This window comes from Silurus meridionalis, chromosome 7 (genome assembly GCF_014805685.1).
Source record: "Silurus meridionalis isolate SWU-2019-XX chromosome 7, ASM1480568v1, whole genome shotgun sequence".
NCBI lineage: Eukaryota > Metazoa > Chordata > Actinopteri > Siluriformes > Siluridae > Silurus > Silurus meridionalis.
Genome location: NC_060890.1, coordinates 16,035,950 through 16,054,499, shown reverse-complemented (window position 1 = coordinate 16,054,499; position 18,550 = coordinate 16,035,950). Strand labels below are relative to the sequence as shown.

Genomic DNA, 18,550 nt, shown 5'->3' with positions numbered 1-18,550 from the left:
ATTTTTGCATGCGGTTTCTCAGTCAGAATTCAAATAACATATACAGATAACATACACATTTTATTTATAACAAACGTCCAAAATATGCTTGTCCTGAACTATTGTACTTCTGTACGTCCTTCAGACAGTGTCTCCTATCGGCCATGGTCGTCCCGAGTCCCCTGTTTACACCAACCTGCGGGAGCTAAAGGTCTCGCAGTCATCCATACCTCCTATACCTTCGTCCTCTCCTCTGCATGTCCTGGGGGACTGGGAGACCCATAAGGACGTGAGCGGAAGACATTTCTACTACAACAAGACCACACAGGAGAGGACGTGGAAACCACCACGCTCTCGGGACACCACCGGGGGCAGCCGAGGAGACCCCGCCAACACCGCTGACATGGAGGTAATGCACTAATGATGCAAATGTGAATAGCAGCACATTATTGTATACACACAGTAACTTTGATGAGGAATTTGGGTTTATCCTGTGAGCCAGATTCATGCAGCGTTCAGATGAGTGTCTGCAGAGAGAACGAGAAAAGGCTAAACGGCCAGTCTCGAACCGGGATTCAGTTCTAGTAGATTCAAACCTGTTCCCACCTAAAACTCCTGCCATTATTTTCCCAGACCAAAAACATGGAAAATTACTAAAAGTTTCATATGTCAATAGTGTTGGAGTTTTGGAAATTATTTTTCCTAAATTTGTTAATTATAATTTCTAACACACACCTTATTTAGAGGGAATTCACTTTACATGGATATCTGAAGTAAACATTCCCCAGTGCTACTTTCTTGTTTTATTTTCTATTTATTTTGGCCATATCTGTGTTTTGCTTTCTCCTGCCCAGACCAAAAAAAACAAAGATTGTTTTAGGACCAATTGTGTGGGGATCTCAACATTTTTTTCCTGTCTGGATAGACACCTCTGTGATTTTGCAAGCAGATGCTTCCTCTTGCACTGGATGCTTTGGCTGCTTCTGCTGCTGCTCTGTTTATTTGCCTTGTGCAGATGTCTACATTAAATATCGCCCGTCTCAAAAAGAATTAATATCTTTGCCTGTTTGACTCCTTGCTGATGCAGTATTACTACCTTGTGTCTTATTGCTGTAGTCAGTTATTGGTGTATGTCTTGTCTCATGAAACTGTCTTCCACACCCTAACCTCAGAAGCAACTTTTGGCTGTTCCTTGCCCAGTTATAAGCCTCCTACAAAGCTGTTTCAGTTTCAGTTAATGACTGTTTCAACCTACATATGAAATGGATGATCATTAGCACCTGCCTCTTGGTATAATTGCTTAAACATACATCTGACTCTGATCCTACAAAATCCCTGAAAAAAACAGCTGAAAATCAAAGGTCGGTGACACCAAGTATTGATTTTAATTTGATATTGAAATTAATAAAAAAAATAAAGAAATACATATTTTTGAAATCTCCAAATTTTCCACAAAATTAAAAATATATATATATTTACAGTGAAACTTCATTTTACGAACGGTCTGGTGTACGTATGTTGTGTTACACAAACAAAAATATCCGTGAAGTTTTGTCTCGTTTTACGTATGAAGCTTTGTTATAAGAACATGGTGCCGGTACGTTGGTTCTTTGCGCACGCTTTCATTAGATCGGTTTTTAGTAAAGGTTAAAAAGAAATGAGATTCAAGTGAATCAAAACTGAAAGTGGTTCAAATAAATTGTAGACTAAGTGAAGATAGTGAAAAGCTTTTCCAACGCGTGTGTGTGTATAAAGAGCTGTAGCTATGGATTATTTTAGTAATCAGGTTTTCTACAAATTATTCCATCAATTAATAATCAGATAAGAATTACTTTTTCTTAATTAAAGAGCAAAACACTGAATATTCAGGGTTAGGGTTAGTATTATTATAGTAATATTCATATATTAATACTTACACACACACACACACACACACACACATACATACATACATACATATATACACATACATACATACATACACACACACACACACACACACACACACACACACACACACACACACACACACACACACACACACACATATATATATATATATATATATATATATATATATATATATATATATATATATATATATATATATATATATATATATATATATATATATAAAATTCAGAAAGTATTGTGCCCTTACTGAAGTGTTGAGTAAAGGGTCTGAATAATTATGTACACATGGTATTAAATTTATTTTTTTATTAAAAAAGTAAACATTTCTATAATTCTGTTTTCACTTTGTCATAATGCAGTGCTGAGTAAAGATTGATGAGATTAATACAGAATTCTACATGCACATAAATCTTCCATGCAATGTCTCCATTTTCAAATTTCTAATGCACAAATATGGTCACAAATGTTATATAAGCTATTATTATTATCATCTACATTGCTAAAGCTAAATTGATCTGATCATCCATTAAAATGTGACTCATCTTAATTGTATTTGATTTCATGATGTGCTTTGACAAATATTTTCTTTCTTGTAAATTCTTTGGTGGTTACTGTTTACTATACCACATCAAAAAAAACTTCCACATCTGGTTCACTATTCCAGCTGTTTAACAAGTGATAAACTGTTTTTGCTGTAGGCTTTCTGCCACTTTCTGAAGTAAAGATATTTGAATGATTCATGACTCATTTTACACACATGCCATCTATGTTCAGTGAGTGACTTTGTATAAGTTTCATGCAAAAACAATGCATGCAATGGCCTCATTCTTACGTCAGTCATACAATGATGATACTGTGTGTAACTGCATCAGTGTCATCGTAGGCAGTGTTGCATCGCCCACCCTTACTGTCCTCTCACACCAGATCAGTTCAGTTCATTCGAATGTGCGAGAAGTTTTTGTGTGTGTGTGGATCCGAGTGCGTGTTTTAACTAGGGCAGAGTTGAAGTAGGTCTGTCTTCTATATATAAACCTCTAAAAAACCTGTTGTGATATTTAAGACTCTTCCCAATTGTAAGTGACCTAGCTTCACACAGGACTTCATGGTACATCTGTTGTAGTGTTATGTAATGTTTTTTCTGTGGTCACAGAGTGGATTAATGTCAGTGTCCTGCCAGTTTTTTGGAGTACACAATGTCTCTACAGAATGGCTGGGCAGTTTGATGTTATGATGTCAGTACTGCAGTGTATTAGCACGATACTCGGCGCCATCATAACTCCGTTACTAACTGGCCTGTTAGACTTCAGAAATCTATTGTATTCAATTTTCTTCTCTTTTATTGCTTTTATAACAAAAGCTGAACGTGTAACTTCTGTTGCAGATAAACACCTTTAGCAAACGAAATATTTCGCTTTATGTAGTTTATTGTGAAAATGTCAAGTATTCTGAGGTATTTTTGTCCTGATTAATAGGAGGATGCAGCCTTAATTCGTTACGATGCAATGCTGCCATCTGGTGGCAAGACGTGTAATAGCAAAAATATCACTTTTAACTGAAGCCACATATTTAGTTTTTAATTGTTTGGCCTTCAGATGTGTTAATAACATGTAATTTCGTGTCTATAATTGAACGGTTATTAACCTTAATAATGATGGAACTATAATGAGATGACATTCAGTGTCACCCGGATGAGGATGGGTTCCCTTTTGAGTCTGCTTCCTCTCAAGGTTTCTACCTTATGCCATTTCAGGCAGTTGCACTGTTGCTCAATCATTAAGGGTACATTTATACAGGATAAACATATATGGACCGATTTGAGTTACTGTAATCTGTTTAATGCTGCTTGAATTGAATTATATATTATAATATTTGATGCAAAATATAATCTTAATTACGTACGTAATGGTTATTTCTCACTTTGTTTAATCAGTTTAAACAGTTTGTTAGAAAAGTGTTAACCTGAAGTGTATGTATGTATGTATTTATTTATTTATTTTTAAATAGTTTCTGGTTACTGTGTGCATCACAAAGGTTCAATCAGCACAGATTATTTTGCTTCATTTCCTTATATCCCCCAACAATAATACAGTCGTCCCCCATTTATCGCCATAGTGCCAAAAACGAATTTCTGTGATAAACGGACGCACCACAAAAATGCTTTTTTTTTTTTTATTGGTTAAACCATAAATTATCCCCCCACACTCTATAAACATACACAGAAAACATTTGCAAGAATATGCGAGATTAATTTTGTGTAAATTTGTAGAAATATAGTGAGTACTGTACAGTACTGTAGTGTAGCCTGAGCGTAGTTTCTCTGCTTGTTTATTGGTTGAAGTGTCCTCTGACATAAAAAAAAGGGGCTGGTTTTAAAAAAAAAAACAAAAAAAACCCACGTCACTGCATTCTTTATTTTCATTGGCTAAATCTGGTGACGTATGTCTTTAACTCCTCTGACTGACCGAAGAATGTTGTTAATGAAAAAAATAAGAATTGGCTGGCAAAAAAAAAAGAAAACTGAAAAGAGGATACAGTCGTCCCTCGATTTATCGCGGTTCAAATCGAGGGACGACTGTATCCTCTTTTCAGTTTGTCATTTTTTTTGCCAGCCTTAACCAGAAAGTCATTTGATTGATATACAGAGTCTCAATATCGTAATGTTAAGTTGCAACAGACGAAAACACCTCACCAGGAAATTCAAATTTGATATGTCACATACATGTGCCCTGTCATGTCATGACATGTGCGCTGCTATTTGTCACATACATGTTCCTGCCCTGTAAAGGCAAGCAGCAGATGTGGACAAACAATTGTAGTAGTATGGAAAATAAAACTTTCTTTCGGCTTCTCCTCTTTAGAGGTCGCCACAGTGGATCATCCGCATGTTTAATTTGGCACATGTTTTTACGCTGGATGCCCTTCCTAACGCAACCCTCCCCATTTATCCGGGCTTGGGACCGGCACTGAGAGTGCACTGGCTTGTGCAACCCTAATGGCTGGGGTTGGTTCCCTGACCGGGGATTGAACCCGGGCCGCGGCGGTAAGAGCGCCGTATCCTAACCAAAAGACCACCAGGGAACCGAAGGAAGTAGTATGGAAAATAAGGAGACAAAAATACTAATTTCACTCTCTTTACTCATATTATCAATGACACCTGAAATGCATCAGCACAAAATATTTTCTTTTTCTAGAACCTAAAATGACTTTGCAGAAATGACTCTGGTTTAGTCAGAGAAAGTTCCAGGAAGCCCGCGAATCTTCCAGCATCAAACACACCTTTTATAAGACAATAAAATCTCTCATGCCTGTTTGTTTTCATATGGCCAGATGTTGTTATATTGGGATTGTAATATACTCATATTTTATATTTTTTAAACGGATCTAACAACTGGACTTTATATGATTCAGGTATTGTGATATGTAAAAGTACAGATAAACAGAAAGTACAGATAAAGGGGAAGCATATTAGGTTGAATATAGCATTTGTTTAAAAAGAAACATGAGTAACACTATTCACTTTCAACTCGTTTTGATTCATCTTTTTCCTCTTTTTTCCTCTTCCTGTCTTTCTCTTACTCCCTCAGCCACTGTCGTCTGAAGAGATCTGCCTGAGCACACACTCCAGTCAGTCAGACAGTCAATATGGCTCGCCCCCTAGAGGCTGGTCTGAAGAACTGGATGAACATGGCCATACTCTTTATGTGTGTGAATACAATAATGAAAAGGTGCTCGTCTATTGTTTTTAAGCCCTTGGTCTGTGCAATTGAGTTTTTATCCATTCTGTATGTGACTGACCCATCTGCACTCTTTCTGTCCTGTATATTTTAGTGGATAAAGCATGTGGATGAGCAGGGGAGGCCATACTATTACAGTGCTGATGGATCTCGCTCAGAATGGGAACTTCCTAAAGTAAGTAAATAGACATAAAGAGAACTCAACGATCGCACTTCTGACCAGTCACTTTTATTTTGAGGAACTAGAATAGCCTTTACTAGTCACCTATACATTACAGCACAGTGAAATTCTTCTCTTTGCATATCCCAGCTTGTTCAGAACCTGGGGATAGAGCGCATGATACAGCGCCCCTGGAGCACAAAGGATTAAAGGCCTTGATCATACATTAATACACAAATCTTAGAGAATCTTTTGAGTAAAGATATCGCTCTAATGTATATTTCTGTATTTTGTTTGCTTTTTTTTTGTGCGTCCACTAGAGGGAAGCGCTGAGCCAATACAACCCGACTGTCATGTTTCCTTATTGATTTTTTAAAAGTTAATTCAATTTATTACCTTTTGATTTGCATACTTTGAGTTCAGATTAACAGTATCTAGGTTCAAATCTCTCAGATTAGTATGCAGAACATAATTTTTTAAGGTTTTATTTGTTAACTTTTAATAAAACTAGATACATTTAGAAAAAGTGAGCTACAGTATAGTAAAGTATCTTAAAGTATACTAAGAAATAGTTTATAATAACACAAACATTTGTTTGTTAAATCTACTGCTGATTCTGTGGTACACTTCTATATGTTAAAGCTCATTTTTGGGGATGACGTCCTGCACAGCTCCAGTATACGGGACGTGGGAAGCATTCTTGTTTACATGTACAGTGAAACCCCGTTGTACGAGCAACCTATAGTACGAGCAAACTCGCTCGCAAAATTTTACCCTGTTTCACGAGCAAATTTCGAAGGCACAAGCAAACTCACGCTGCCGGTTCCCCGTTTTCGGTTGAGGGTCGCATCAGTCGCTTAGTTGATGACGTATCACTCGGTCGCGCTCGTTGTTCAGTGCAGCAAAAACGTAACTGTGGCAGCGGGGGCGTGGCCGAGCGGCGGTTTGTGAATGGAGAGCGGGTCCGGGAGCAGATAGGCAGGGGATTGCTTTACCTTGAAGTTAATGTGACCTAATGATTTGTTCTCTCTTTTCGAGTGATCGGAGGGTGCATTTAAGGAGGTGTGTGTGTGTGCGCGTGAGACGTGCTGCGTGGGGCACTAAGTAGACAGACACAAAAAAAAACAAATAAAAGCTCTCCCACAGTAACTTTTTTTAGTTTTATATTTTTATTTCACTAGAAATCTTGAAAAATGTCTCCCAAGAAAATCAGTGATGGTGCTGTGAAAACGAAAGTAAATAGAATTGCCATGGAAACCGAGAAGGTTACGAGGGTGGTGCGCGTCTCACACTCGCAATCAACCACTACCACATGAGTAAGTGTTAAATTATGTTTATATTACGGTCATTTGCGGTGTATTTGTTTGTTAAAATAGGCTACAAATACTTTTTAAGTGCAGAAATAAGCGATTGAATGAGATCTCGGAACGGATTAAATCACTTTTACATTCATTCCTATGGGGAAAATTAGTTCGAACATACGAGCAAATGTACCTACGAGCAATTTTCAAGAACGAATTATGCTCGTACAACGGGGTTCCACTGTACTAGTAAAAATCCACTATGATGCTGCATTTACTCAAATCACACTTGCTGTTTTTCCCCTTTCTTTCTCCGTGCAGTACAGTCTCCCTTCTCCAAACGCCACTGAAGTTCCTAAAAGTCGCAGCTTGGAAAGGAAGCAGCCAGACCCAATAGTCCTGACCAAATGGCGATATAGCACCTTTGTAGATCTCAATGAGAAGGTATGTACAGAGTAAAGAAAACCTGGTCTTCTGGCATGTGTTGGATTGCTCTTGTATTAGAAACTCTGTTTTATTGAGTATGGCTGAACTTAACCATCTGACAATAAATATAGAGAAATATTGCATTTTTGCCACATGGCCATTCACAACCACATTCCTCAACATAGTTTTATTCCTTTCGATTGTCAAGGATTTAAACTTTACACAGAATAAATGGAAATTCACATGGAGGATGCGTGATTTAATTTTCCCTCTTTTTTTTTTTTTTTTTTTTTAAATAGTTGAGTAGGTCAGAGTTGAGACTCGCTATCATAATACTACTATAAGTACAGAGGACTGGTGCACACTGCATGTAAAACTGTAAAGACCAAGTCACTTTGAATACACAGTGAAGTCATGTATTACACATTCTTTTCCCCCAGTGGAATAGGCGCTTCACCTTGGGACATGTCTCCAGAGGTTTTGGGATAATGTTGAACAGATACCAAGTTAGTGCCCAATGCCTTCAATGAGCTATGACCAGTCAGAGCTGACGGTCACCATTGATTTTAGACAATAAAACTGCTTTTATGGGAATCGGTGAAGTGAACGAATTGATCAAAAGCATTTCAGCACACGCTTGTGTGTGTGTGTGTGTGTGTGTGTGTGTGTGTGTGTGTGTGTGTGCGTGTGTGGGAGAGGATGCTGCTTGTTTTAAACTGAATCATGTAGATTGCACTAACCTGTGATGCAGCCCGAGGGTGTGTCTCTTCCCGCATGGCTTTCTCATATCTGTAATGAATATTCTGAATACATTTTTGCATTGAAATCCGATTGATTTTCCGGTTACAAAAATATAAATAAACAAATAAATAACGCTTGCCGGCTAAGCTTGCTACTCATTTCGCTAACAGGGAAGCTAAACAAACCTTCAGACTGGCTCAATGTTTTTTTTTTGTTGCACTCATCCATTCATTAAAACCTCCTCCTCTGTTTAACTAACATTGCTGTGGATTTCATATTTTTGGTTTTTAGGAGTCTGGGACCAACAAACATAATTCTCCTGACTCTGACTCCTGTCCTTCTTCACCTAAACACTCCACTACAGTTAGTATACATACTAATGCATGTATGTGTGTGTGTGTGTGTGTGTGTGTGTGTGTGTGTGTGTGTGTGTGTGCACGTCACTCTTAATCTGATTAACCGTAACCTTAACCTTATGGTTGTAATAGCAAAGTTTGTTGAAAACTGTCATGAATTATGTATTCCCCTTTTAGATAAGGATTCTCTTTATAGATTCCCCTTTATGTATTCCCCTTATAGATAAGATTCCCACTATAGATTCCCCTTTATAGATAAGGATTCCCTTTATAGATCACCCTTTCTATATTCCCTTATAGATTCCCCTTTATGTATTTACTTTATATATATATATATATATATATATATATATATATATATACCGTATTTTTCTGACTATAAGCCGCTGCTTTTTTCCCACGTTTTGAACCCCGCGGCTTAAACAACGAAGCGGCTTATTTATGAAATTTTGCTGGGTTTTTCCTGTTTTAGACCAATGAAATTTCCGAACGGAAACGAAAAAACGCACCTCACCTGTGTTCTGAGCTGCACGGCATCAGGAGAAAAAACTTTTTTTTTTAAACGCACGACGATGCCAAAAGATAAACTCTCGAGAGAAATAGTTGTGAAAGGAAGGAGGAAGACAGTGAACAATGACTTTCTTAGTAGGCTACTGTTTAGATACAAGCCGTGTAACGCGTTAAATCTGGGTGAAGGCTAACTCCAGTTGCAACAGAAATCATATAAGCACAGACAGGTTTCCAAAACTCGTGCTTTTTTATTTTTCTTGGCAACAGCGTTACAGGTTAGTCAAATAAACTTAGAAATGAGCATCAGAAAATAATAAGGACATATTCCTCGTCTTGAACACACAGTAATACCGGAAAAATGCAGTGCCAAGCTATTCCCAAAATACCGCTCTGCTCCTAAAGGAAGCACAACATATTTCACCCGTTACACCGTATGTAATCTGTGTTCCGTTAGAGCCTGTGTAAAGTACATTAGTGTAGATACCTGCGGCTTATTTATGTTAAAAATAAAAATATTTGTAAAATTGCAGCTTATGTAATGGTGCGCTTTATAGTCCGGAAATTACGGTGTATATAATATATATATATATATATATATAAAATGTAAATGTATATGTGTGTGTGTGTGTGTGTGTGTGTGTGTGTGTGTGTGTGTGTATAGATATATATATATATAGAGAGAGAGAGAGAGAGAGAGAGATATTCCCCTTTATGTATTCCCTTATAGATAAGGATTCCCTTTATAGATTCCCCTTATCTATTGTAATTTGAGTTGTTAATGACTTGTTTACATTTAAAAATAATACACAACATAAGTCAAAACTGGCAGTCACTGATGTTCAAATAATTCACTCAGCGTTTGAGCACGAGTGCATTATTCTTTCCTAAAATGTTTAGATATTTGGTCGCTTTCCTCATGATCTTTGTGTAGTGATTTTAAAGTTAGTAGAAAAAGCAGATTTGTTTTCTCTTGTGCCTCAAGTCATAGAAGTGCCACATAATAAAATCTGCATGTTTGTCTACTTCAGCTGTCAGAAAAGTGTGGAGTCCTCAATGTCACCAAGATCACTGAGAATGGAAAGAAAGTCAGGTACAGTGTGCACCTGAATCAGAACATCTTCAGTCCATTTGCACTTTCATTACAGAATTGGCCGTGATCTCAAACTATTAATAAATAGCATTTTTTTATCTAAACTGTGTAAGTATTGCTCATTAATATGCATTAAGTTAGTCACTGAGCTGGTGGTTCCTCACTGCTAGTTTGAATGCATTGTTTCTTAGTACCAATCAGATTATATAAAAACAAAAATCTGATTTTTAATACACTGACATTCATTTTTTTTTTTTGTGGATAGTGGACCACAATCTTGATGCAAAATGACCATAACTCCAACAGAAACACACACTCTATAATGACTAAAATGATACAAAAAAAAAGAAAGAATAAAAATGCTCTATACTACACGATCACTACGTGGTAAAATAATACAGCAGCTTTAATAAAATATGTCAACATTATCACAAGATTTGTAGGAGTTCCTGTACCATATGAACAAGTGTAATTTTGAGTGTGTTGGTTCTTCTCTCTACTTACTGTATAGGAAGAACTGGACCTCATCCTGGACGGTACTGCAGGGTTCCACACTGCTGTTTGCAAAGGGCCAGAACAGCGCCACCAGCTGGGTGTGTTTTCACTGCTGCACTTTTTTCAGTTCTCGAAACTGATTTCAATTGTGTGACAGATTATAGCTTTACCATGGCTTTATATTGAACTGTGACTCCACTTAAAACCCCTAAACTCAGAGGCTGGACATTTCACTCTCATATCTACATACTTTACTTCTTAGTTTCACTGTAGATCTCATTTTTTGAGGGATTTGCTTTGAGAGTCAAATATTTTAGATAAGCTTGGAGTTTAAGAGATTAAACAGATTTCCTAGTTTCTCCATTTACTACCACTCTTAAACTGGGTTGCATAAACTTTGAAGGCCAGGTGTGGCTTTCGTAATGCAGGTGACTTTAGTGTTAAACTAGAATTAATAATCTGGTGGCTTCCTCTTGAGTTATTCATTTCTCCATTTATTTTCCCTTTTCTGTGTTGTGATTGTGAATCTGTTCTTACATTATCATTCTCGCTCTTCTCTTCTCTTCTCTTCTCTTCTCTTCTCTTCTCTTCTCTTCTCTTTTAAGTCGTACTACCGCAATGGCTCATTCCCTGAGCTCCTCCTCTCGTTGCTAAGCAACTGGAAGCGTTCAGTTAAGCTCCGCCCTGCGGTCTCCTATAAGCACTTTGGGCCTTATTCTGTATGTGTCTGCGTCTCTTTTACACAGTCTCACCCCATGAGCAGAGCTTATAACAGTTTATTTATTTATTATATTAAATGAGCAAACCTGTTTTCTTAACACGAACACAGCATTTAATTTTTATGTGGATTTATTTCTGCTAGCTACGCTTTTAAAGCGCCACAGTAAACTTTAATACATTGTTGTAAGATCTGCTCATGTTCACACTGTCTTTGCATGTTTCCATCCTGCTTACTCTCCGTGTTGCTTGCCTTTCACTCAGATTGTAGACTTTGTGTTGTTGAATGCACTTCTTCCTTTCCAGTAGGTTGCTATTGGAAATGCCTGAGAGAAGACCACACACTGGCATGCGTTTCCTCCTGTGAAACACGAACATGTGTGAATCGTGCTGCATGCCAGTTTTCAGCCACCATGTTTTAAGTCTAGTTTAATGTTTGGATTGTGAATCGAGATGAGAGCCTGGCTTGTGGTTTGAAAAGACGAGTAAATGTGGATGAATGTCTCTCTGCATATACAGCATTGAAACTAAATGCTCTTGGTGTGAATGCACACTTGTGCATACTTATTTAGTGTAGAACCTTTTCTTAACTGTTAAGTGTGAAACCTTCCTTTCAATTCATAACTAATATCTGACATCTAAAGCTTGTCTGATCAATAACCTGGATTAGCAGCACCCCATAATAAAACAATAACCTCAAAGATATGGAAGAAAATATGTTATGTCTTGTGACTCTATGACAAGGACTAATAAGTTTGTTGACATTACAGCATTTCTTAATTCAGAATCTCCATTTCGTTTCATATTCATGTTTTGAAAAGTTTGGAGGAAACCAGTCCAAGCCGGAATTTGCTGTGGACCTTCGTGGAGGTTCAGTGGAGTGGGCTTCTAAAGAGAAATCCAGCAAGAAGCATGTTATTGAGGTAAAATATAAATTGAAATAAATATTTGAGTGCCGAATGCTACTGTTAATCTAATGAGACCATAAATGATGCTGAATGACCTTGTTTGATCTTTTGTTCTCTAGCTAAAGACACGTCAGGGCACAGAACTGCTGATCCAGTCAGAGATCGACAGCGTCATCACCGACTGGTACAGGGCTCTCACAGAGGTCATCAATACACACGTGAGTGCATCACGTGTACACAGGAATTGTGTGGAATAGATTACAGTCTGTAATCTGTGACTTGGGCTGTATAATTGTTGTACAAATGTTTAATAGTAACATTGTACATTGTAAAATCCACATATATAATATACATTTACAAATATAAAGCTCTGACATAAGCTCAGCAACGCTGCACTTTCTCAATGCTGCCTCGTTGTGTTTCTTTCGGGGTTTTTTGTCGTTTTGTTATAGTCCTGGGAGTCAGATGAGGCAATTGAAGAGGACATGCCAGAGTCTCCCGGAACAGAGAAACACGACAGAGAAAAAGATTTCAAAAAAAGCAAAGGTACAGAACAGCATGCACACATTTCTGCAATGCACACAAGGCACATTTTGCTCCAATATGTAAAATAATGTGTGTGTACCTCTCCATAGCAATGAAGAGTGCCACTTTGGAATCAGCTGACCAGAAGAAGACCAGAGTCAAGCTTAAGAAATTCCTCACACGACGACCAACCTTACAGGCCGTCAGAGACAAAGGATACATTAAAGGTAATGCACATTCACATTTGTTGAATGTTAACCGTCACTTGTTGGCACCTGCTTTCATCCAGATGTGCTTAGAATTGATAATGGGGAACAATACAATTTACAGCTGTTTGTTGACTAAGTGGTTTCTTTCGGTTCTGTGCTATAAGTTCTGCTGTGGGCTCTGTTTTCAGATCAGGTGTTTGGCTGCAGTATGACCAGTCTCTGTTCTCGGGAAAACACTGCAGTACCCAACTTTGTCCAAATGTGTATTGAGCATGTGGAAAACACAGGTACACAGGAGCATATTCCTGTATCTTATTACCTTGTTTATTGATATTATTTGGGATTAATTTAAGCTATTTTTGCATTTATTAAAAAGAAGAATATATATAGTTGATTCATGAAATAAAATATGAAATTATGCTCTGTCTTTCTACAAATACAGGTTTAAATGTTGATGGATTGTACAGAGTCAGTGGAAATCTGGCTGTCATTCAGAAACTGCGCTTTGCGGTCAATCATGGTATGAACTGTGCGGGAATCAAAGTCACTTCCTAAATATAGTCACTATTTGTATATTTATATGGACATGGATTTGCTATTTAGGTGTTAATGAAGGGATGTGTGTTTTTCTGTGCATATCAGATGAGCACGTGGATCTAGGAGACAGTAAATGGGAGGATATCCATGTTATAACTGGTGCTCTGAAAATGTTTTTCCGTGAGCTTCCAGAGCCCCTTTTCACCTATTCATCCTTCAATGACTTTGTTAGTGCCATCAGTAAGTTCACTTCTGTGTTTCTGTCTATAATTATTTGAATGTATAGAATCTATAGGATATCTTTATAATGAATATATTCGATATAAGGAATAGCTGCATTTGATATATTAGCAGAGCAAGCTCACTGGTGAGGATTTTTGCAGATTGAAAGTTCCTACAGTGCATTATAGTGGCTTATACTGAAAACTGATTTTACATAAGAATATGTATAACAAATCATAATTTAAGTTGGGATAATTTCTTATATTGTGCTGCATTTCACTCGACAAATGCGCTTAGAAATGTGCCGTTGAGCTTTTTATTGTGCGTAACTTGTACATTCTTGCATGGCCACTAGATGGCGCCACAAACCGTCTTTTTGTCTGAACTAATCACAGCATCAATACTAATCCTACTTTCATTTCTTTTGATGATTTCTCTCTTAACAGAAAACTCTGACTACAAGCAGCGAGTTCAGGCCATAAAAGAGTTAATCAAGCAGCTGCCAAAGCCAAATCAGGAAACAATGCAAGTTCTATTCAGACACCTGAAAAGGTAACGTCCTGTATGTGCTAACCTTAGGGGTAGAAAGCATTACTTTGCGGTGTAATGGATTTGTTCTTATGGCATATAAGGCTGGACAAGCCGCACTGTATTGATTTAAGTATGTGTTCATGTTTAACATGTTCATGTCTTTTCGAGGCGAGTAGGGTACGGCATGTGTTCTGTGCAAGCTGTCTGTATTGAGTTATCTCACTCCATTACTGAGACAGATCTGGACACTGGCCAACTACATCATTATAAGAGAGACTGGATGATGGTTGGAGGGAGGGAGATAGGCAGGGAGATAGGTGATGGACCACATCCTTGTGACACCATTGTGTTATACTAGAATTATCGAAATGAAAGAGAGTGAGACAGAGAGATAGAGGCAGAGATTGGGGACAGTAAGGGGAGAGACCGGTCGACTTCACTGATTAAACTACATAAAGATTAACTTGCATGGTGAATACTGTAGGAACAGAAGTGTCAGATGCTATATAGACTGTCCGTGTATGTGTGATCTGGTGAGTTATTACATTAGTGTATTGCCCCTGACATTATCATATGAACATTAATCTCTACCCCTATTTTGGGCCTCCTTGAGCTTTTTTTTTTTTAAGCGTAGTTTAAAGGTTTTTGTCCTAAAATGTTATGAATTTCTCTTTTTACAGACCATGTAGCCATTTATGTCTCTCTTAATCAGTAGTGTCATCCTTCATATTTACATTTGTCAGGAATTTTGTTTGTGTATGTCAGATGTATTTTAGTCCACATTTAATTTCACTGAGTTATGACATTTTAGTAGCTCTGGAAGGACATTAGTGCAGTGGTAATTATAATGTGCATTTCCGATTACCCATAATGCACTGTAGTAAGTAGTATCCAATCAATCCACTGCTGAATTTAAAGGTCTGGATACTTGACCTATATAGTGAGACATTTATAATGGTGTTTATGTAATGGAATGTGACTAAAAGCACATTATATGGGACAAACTGTACTATATAAAAGCTTATTGATTTTTAAGCTTAAAGCCCATCATTTAGTAGCTCTGTGATTTTAATAGGAAAGATGTATATTAAGAAGAGTAAGGAATTTAAGTGTAAACCCCCCCATCAGTGGGGGCTAGAAATGTAATAGGACGTTAAGAGACAAATTGCCTGTGACGTTGTCATTGACGAAGTGTTCACATTGACCTGTAATTCACCTCTTACACACCTATAAAATGCTCTCAAACACAGAACACACTCTATGATATGAAGGTAAGAAGTCAAGGTAGTGAATCTGAGATTTTTATTTATTGATTGATTTTTGTGGATGATCATAGAATCTGTTATTGAGATTTTATCAAATTTTGCATTGCTTAATCATAATTGTCTAACCTTATTATTATAAGATATTTTTTGTATACATTTACTGTAGTTAGAAATGTATTTAGTTTAAAAATTAACCTTCTATTAGCAGCAGGATTATTCTGATTCAGAGATATCCATATACACCAATGTAGACTTTGAATTTACAGTATGAAAGTAGAGTCTGTCCTCTGTTGATTTTAATATGCTAATATAATTTATGTTAGGCAAAACAATAAGGATTATAGCAGTATTTTATAAAACTGTATGTGTATGGAAGTGGTATCTGAGACTTGTGAGGGCATTTCTATACACAAGTATATATTTTTTTGTATTATATCCTAACAGATGAGGTAATAGGTTTTTTTTCTTTTTGCCCTTTCAATCATGCCTGTGTTTATGTAGTGTTGAAGCAGAGAAATACACACTGCTCCTGTAAATTTTGTCATTTGCATTTGCTTCTTCCGTTAGAGGACAAGATAGTAACGAACAGTGAAGGTGGTCCAAAATGAATACACGGGTTCGAAAACCGAAATCGCAGTGTTAAAGGAAGGTCATAGAACTTTGCTGTAATCCTCAAACAGGTTTATCACCTCCATTATTTTGATTGAGTGTCACTTAGAGCCACTCCAAACATTTTTTTTATACGGTGTTCTTGCTGTGACCGGCTCAATGTAAAAGGTGAGTAGATGAAGGAGGTGTGCTAGAGGGTGTAGTTGTTCATTATGATCACTACATCCTGCTATCTCACTCTCAGTATTGGTCTGTGCTGGTACGGAGTTCAGATTTCATCGCCATATCAAACACTGACATTTGCCTCCATTTGCATTTAAATGACTCTTAGTCCTGTCTAACTGGAGATGAAGGACAGAGGTAGTGCTGGTTCATAAACATCAAGCCCTGACATTTTATTCCTGGAGAAATATTAAACCCACACTTGTATGTTTACATTATAGTAAAAGACTATATTTCTGCCTTGACTTTTTGAGTTTTAAATTATACGCTCGAATGTAATATAGTAATAAAACATGTTTGCTAATAAGAGATTCTTTTTTTGCTGTAAATGAACAATTATGCATCTCTTTGTCTTCTCTTTAGAGTGATAGAACACGGAGAGGCGAACAGGATGACGACTCAGAGCGTGGCCATTGTGTTTGGCCCAACCCTTCTGCGACCTGAGACCGAGACCGGCAACATGGCCGTCCATATGGTCTACCAGAACCAGATTGTAGAACTGATCCTCCTTGAATATGACAACATATTTGGCAGGTAGAGCCCCTGTGGACTGCACACTCATGCGCTGCTTCTTCAAAAAAAACCGCCAAACCATGACCACTGCGGAATCCATCGTTAAAGTAAAGACTTGCTTCATTTGCTGTGGACCAGGCTTCATACTGAACATATAAAGAAAAGAATATCTGCATTATAACATTGCTACATGCTTGAACACAACACAGGAATATTAAGAGGTACTGTTTTTGGACTTTTGAAGCTGTGCAGCTGCTCTTCCTGAAAAGGAACTGCTACTCCTTATTGAGAATAAGCTGGATGTACTTGTTCATTTGTTTGGTACAGTGGATCATCCTCCATTTTTGCTCGAACTGAACGGTCCTCTTATATCTGTACCAGTATGGGTGACACTGTGGAATCTGCTGTGGGCTGAGCTTTGCGAAATATGAGGGCATTTAAAGTGTCTGTATATAGTGAGTACTGAAGTAAATCTGAAACTGACTATAGTTTCATTTTTCTCAAATCTGCACTTCTAAACATTTGTTCTGAAATGATGTGTAAATGGTGCATTATAACAAGCAGTATTGTTTCGTGACCGCTAATCTGTAGAGCGAAAGAGAGCCATTATTCTGTATGAATGAGTAATGGCTTAATATCAGTATTACACATTTATATAAGTGGACCCTGAGAAGGATTTCCATGGCTTACTGGACTTGACTTCATTCTGCTCTGCTTACTGAACTTCTACTATCTGCCATTTTGACTGCAATCCCTCAATATCATTCTTTAACAGAAACTGGAATGGTCTGCTTCTTCTTTCACCGATTGACTACTGGATTACTGGCCTGTTCATCTCCTTATCTCAGCATCTCAACCAATAGGGTCACTAAAGGCTCTGTAAACTCTGAGAAACTCTCCACTGTAACACTCTGATCAAATAACTGGACTATGGGAAATATTGGCACATGAAAGTGGAACCATAGTCGAAGATTGTTCTTGGTTAAAGAAGGACTAAAAAAAATACAGGTTGAGATTTAAACTTTGGCTAGGTTTCTCTTTCTTCCTCACATCCCTCTAGATTTTAATTTATTCTTTATTTTTCTAATTCATCCCCCTCACACGTCTCTCCCCCTACATTTCCCACTTCTGCATTACCGGAATTTGAAAGTGGAGATGTTCGCGTTCAGTCCCGATGCTTCTGTTTCAGATCAATAGATCTCCCTACCTACTTTTCTCTCTCTACATCTCTACGTCAATATGAACAGCAAAATGGCAGGGATGAGCAGGAAATAGTGTTTATGGTGTGGTCATGCTGCACATGCTTTGTTCAGGTACACATAACGAAAAGCCTTTTTATACAGGAGTTCCAAAATATATGTACATATTATAGTTAAAGATTTCGAAATCTTTTGAAGCTCAGAAAATGTCCCTAATATTGTAAAATAAATAATAGAGTAATAAATATGAGATATTAATTGGTTCAGAAGAAGGGTTGTATTGCAATGCATTGTGAACAGCACATTTGAATGTAATTGTGAGACTAACTACTGTTTCTGACATTGACATGTCTAATCCTAATTAAAAAAGAATTCACATGCAAACTA

The 18,550-nt window shown here is 37.4% G+C and overlaps 1 protein-coding gene across 11 annotated transcripts in view; it reads left to right on the top strand.

Annotated features, from left to right (window-relative positions):
• The window catches only part of arhgap12b (Rho GTPase activating protein 12b), a 49,997-nt gene extending 31,447 nt beyond the window's left edge, over window positions 1-18,550 (top strand). The window contains exons 3-20 of one of the 11 annotated variants that reach the window (XM_046853925.1): window positions 125-388; window positions 5,478-5,618; window positions 5,722-5,802; window positions 7,410-7,532; window positions 7,955-8,020; window positions 8,547-8,618; window positions 10,150-10,211; window positions 10,723-10,804; window positions 11,312-11,425; window positions 12,245-12,346; window positions 12,451-12,549; window positions 12,784-12,877; window positions 12,967-13,083; window positions 13,254-13,352; window positions 13,508-13,585; window positions 13,708-13,842; window positions 14,271-14,376; window positions 16,815-18,550. In XM_046853925.1, the coding sequence (XP_046709881.1) occupies window positions 125-388; window positions 5,478-5,618; window positions 5,722-5,802; window positions 7,410-7,532; window positions 7,955-8,020; window positions 8,547-8,618; window positions 10,150-10,211; window positions 10,723-10,804; window positions 11,312-11,425; window positions 12,245-12,346; window positions 12,451-12,549; window positions 12,784-12,877; window positions 12,967-13,083; window positions 13,254-13,352; window positions 13,508-13,585; window positions 13,708-13,842; window positions 14,271-14,376; window positions 16,815-16,989 (2,010 nt within the window). In that variant the 3' untranslated portion in view covers window positions 16,990-18,550. The remainder of the gene's footprint in view (window positions 1-124; window positions 389-5,477; window positions 5,619-5,721; window positions 5,803-7,409; window positions 7,533-7,954; window positions 8,021-8,546; window positions 8,619-10,149; window positions 10,212-10,722; window positions 10,805-11,311; window positions 11,426-12,244; window positions 12,347-12,450; window positions 12,550-12,783; window positions 12,878-12,966; window positions 13,084-13,253; window positions 13,353-13,507; window positions 13,586-13,707; window positions 13,843-14,270; window positions 14,377-16,814) is intronic. The other 10 variants (XM_046853931.1, XM_046853927.1, XM_046853926.1 and 7 more) reach the window with 10 other exon arrangements.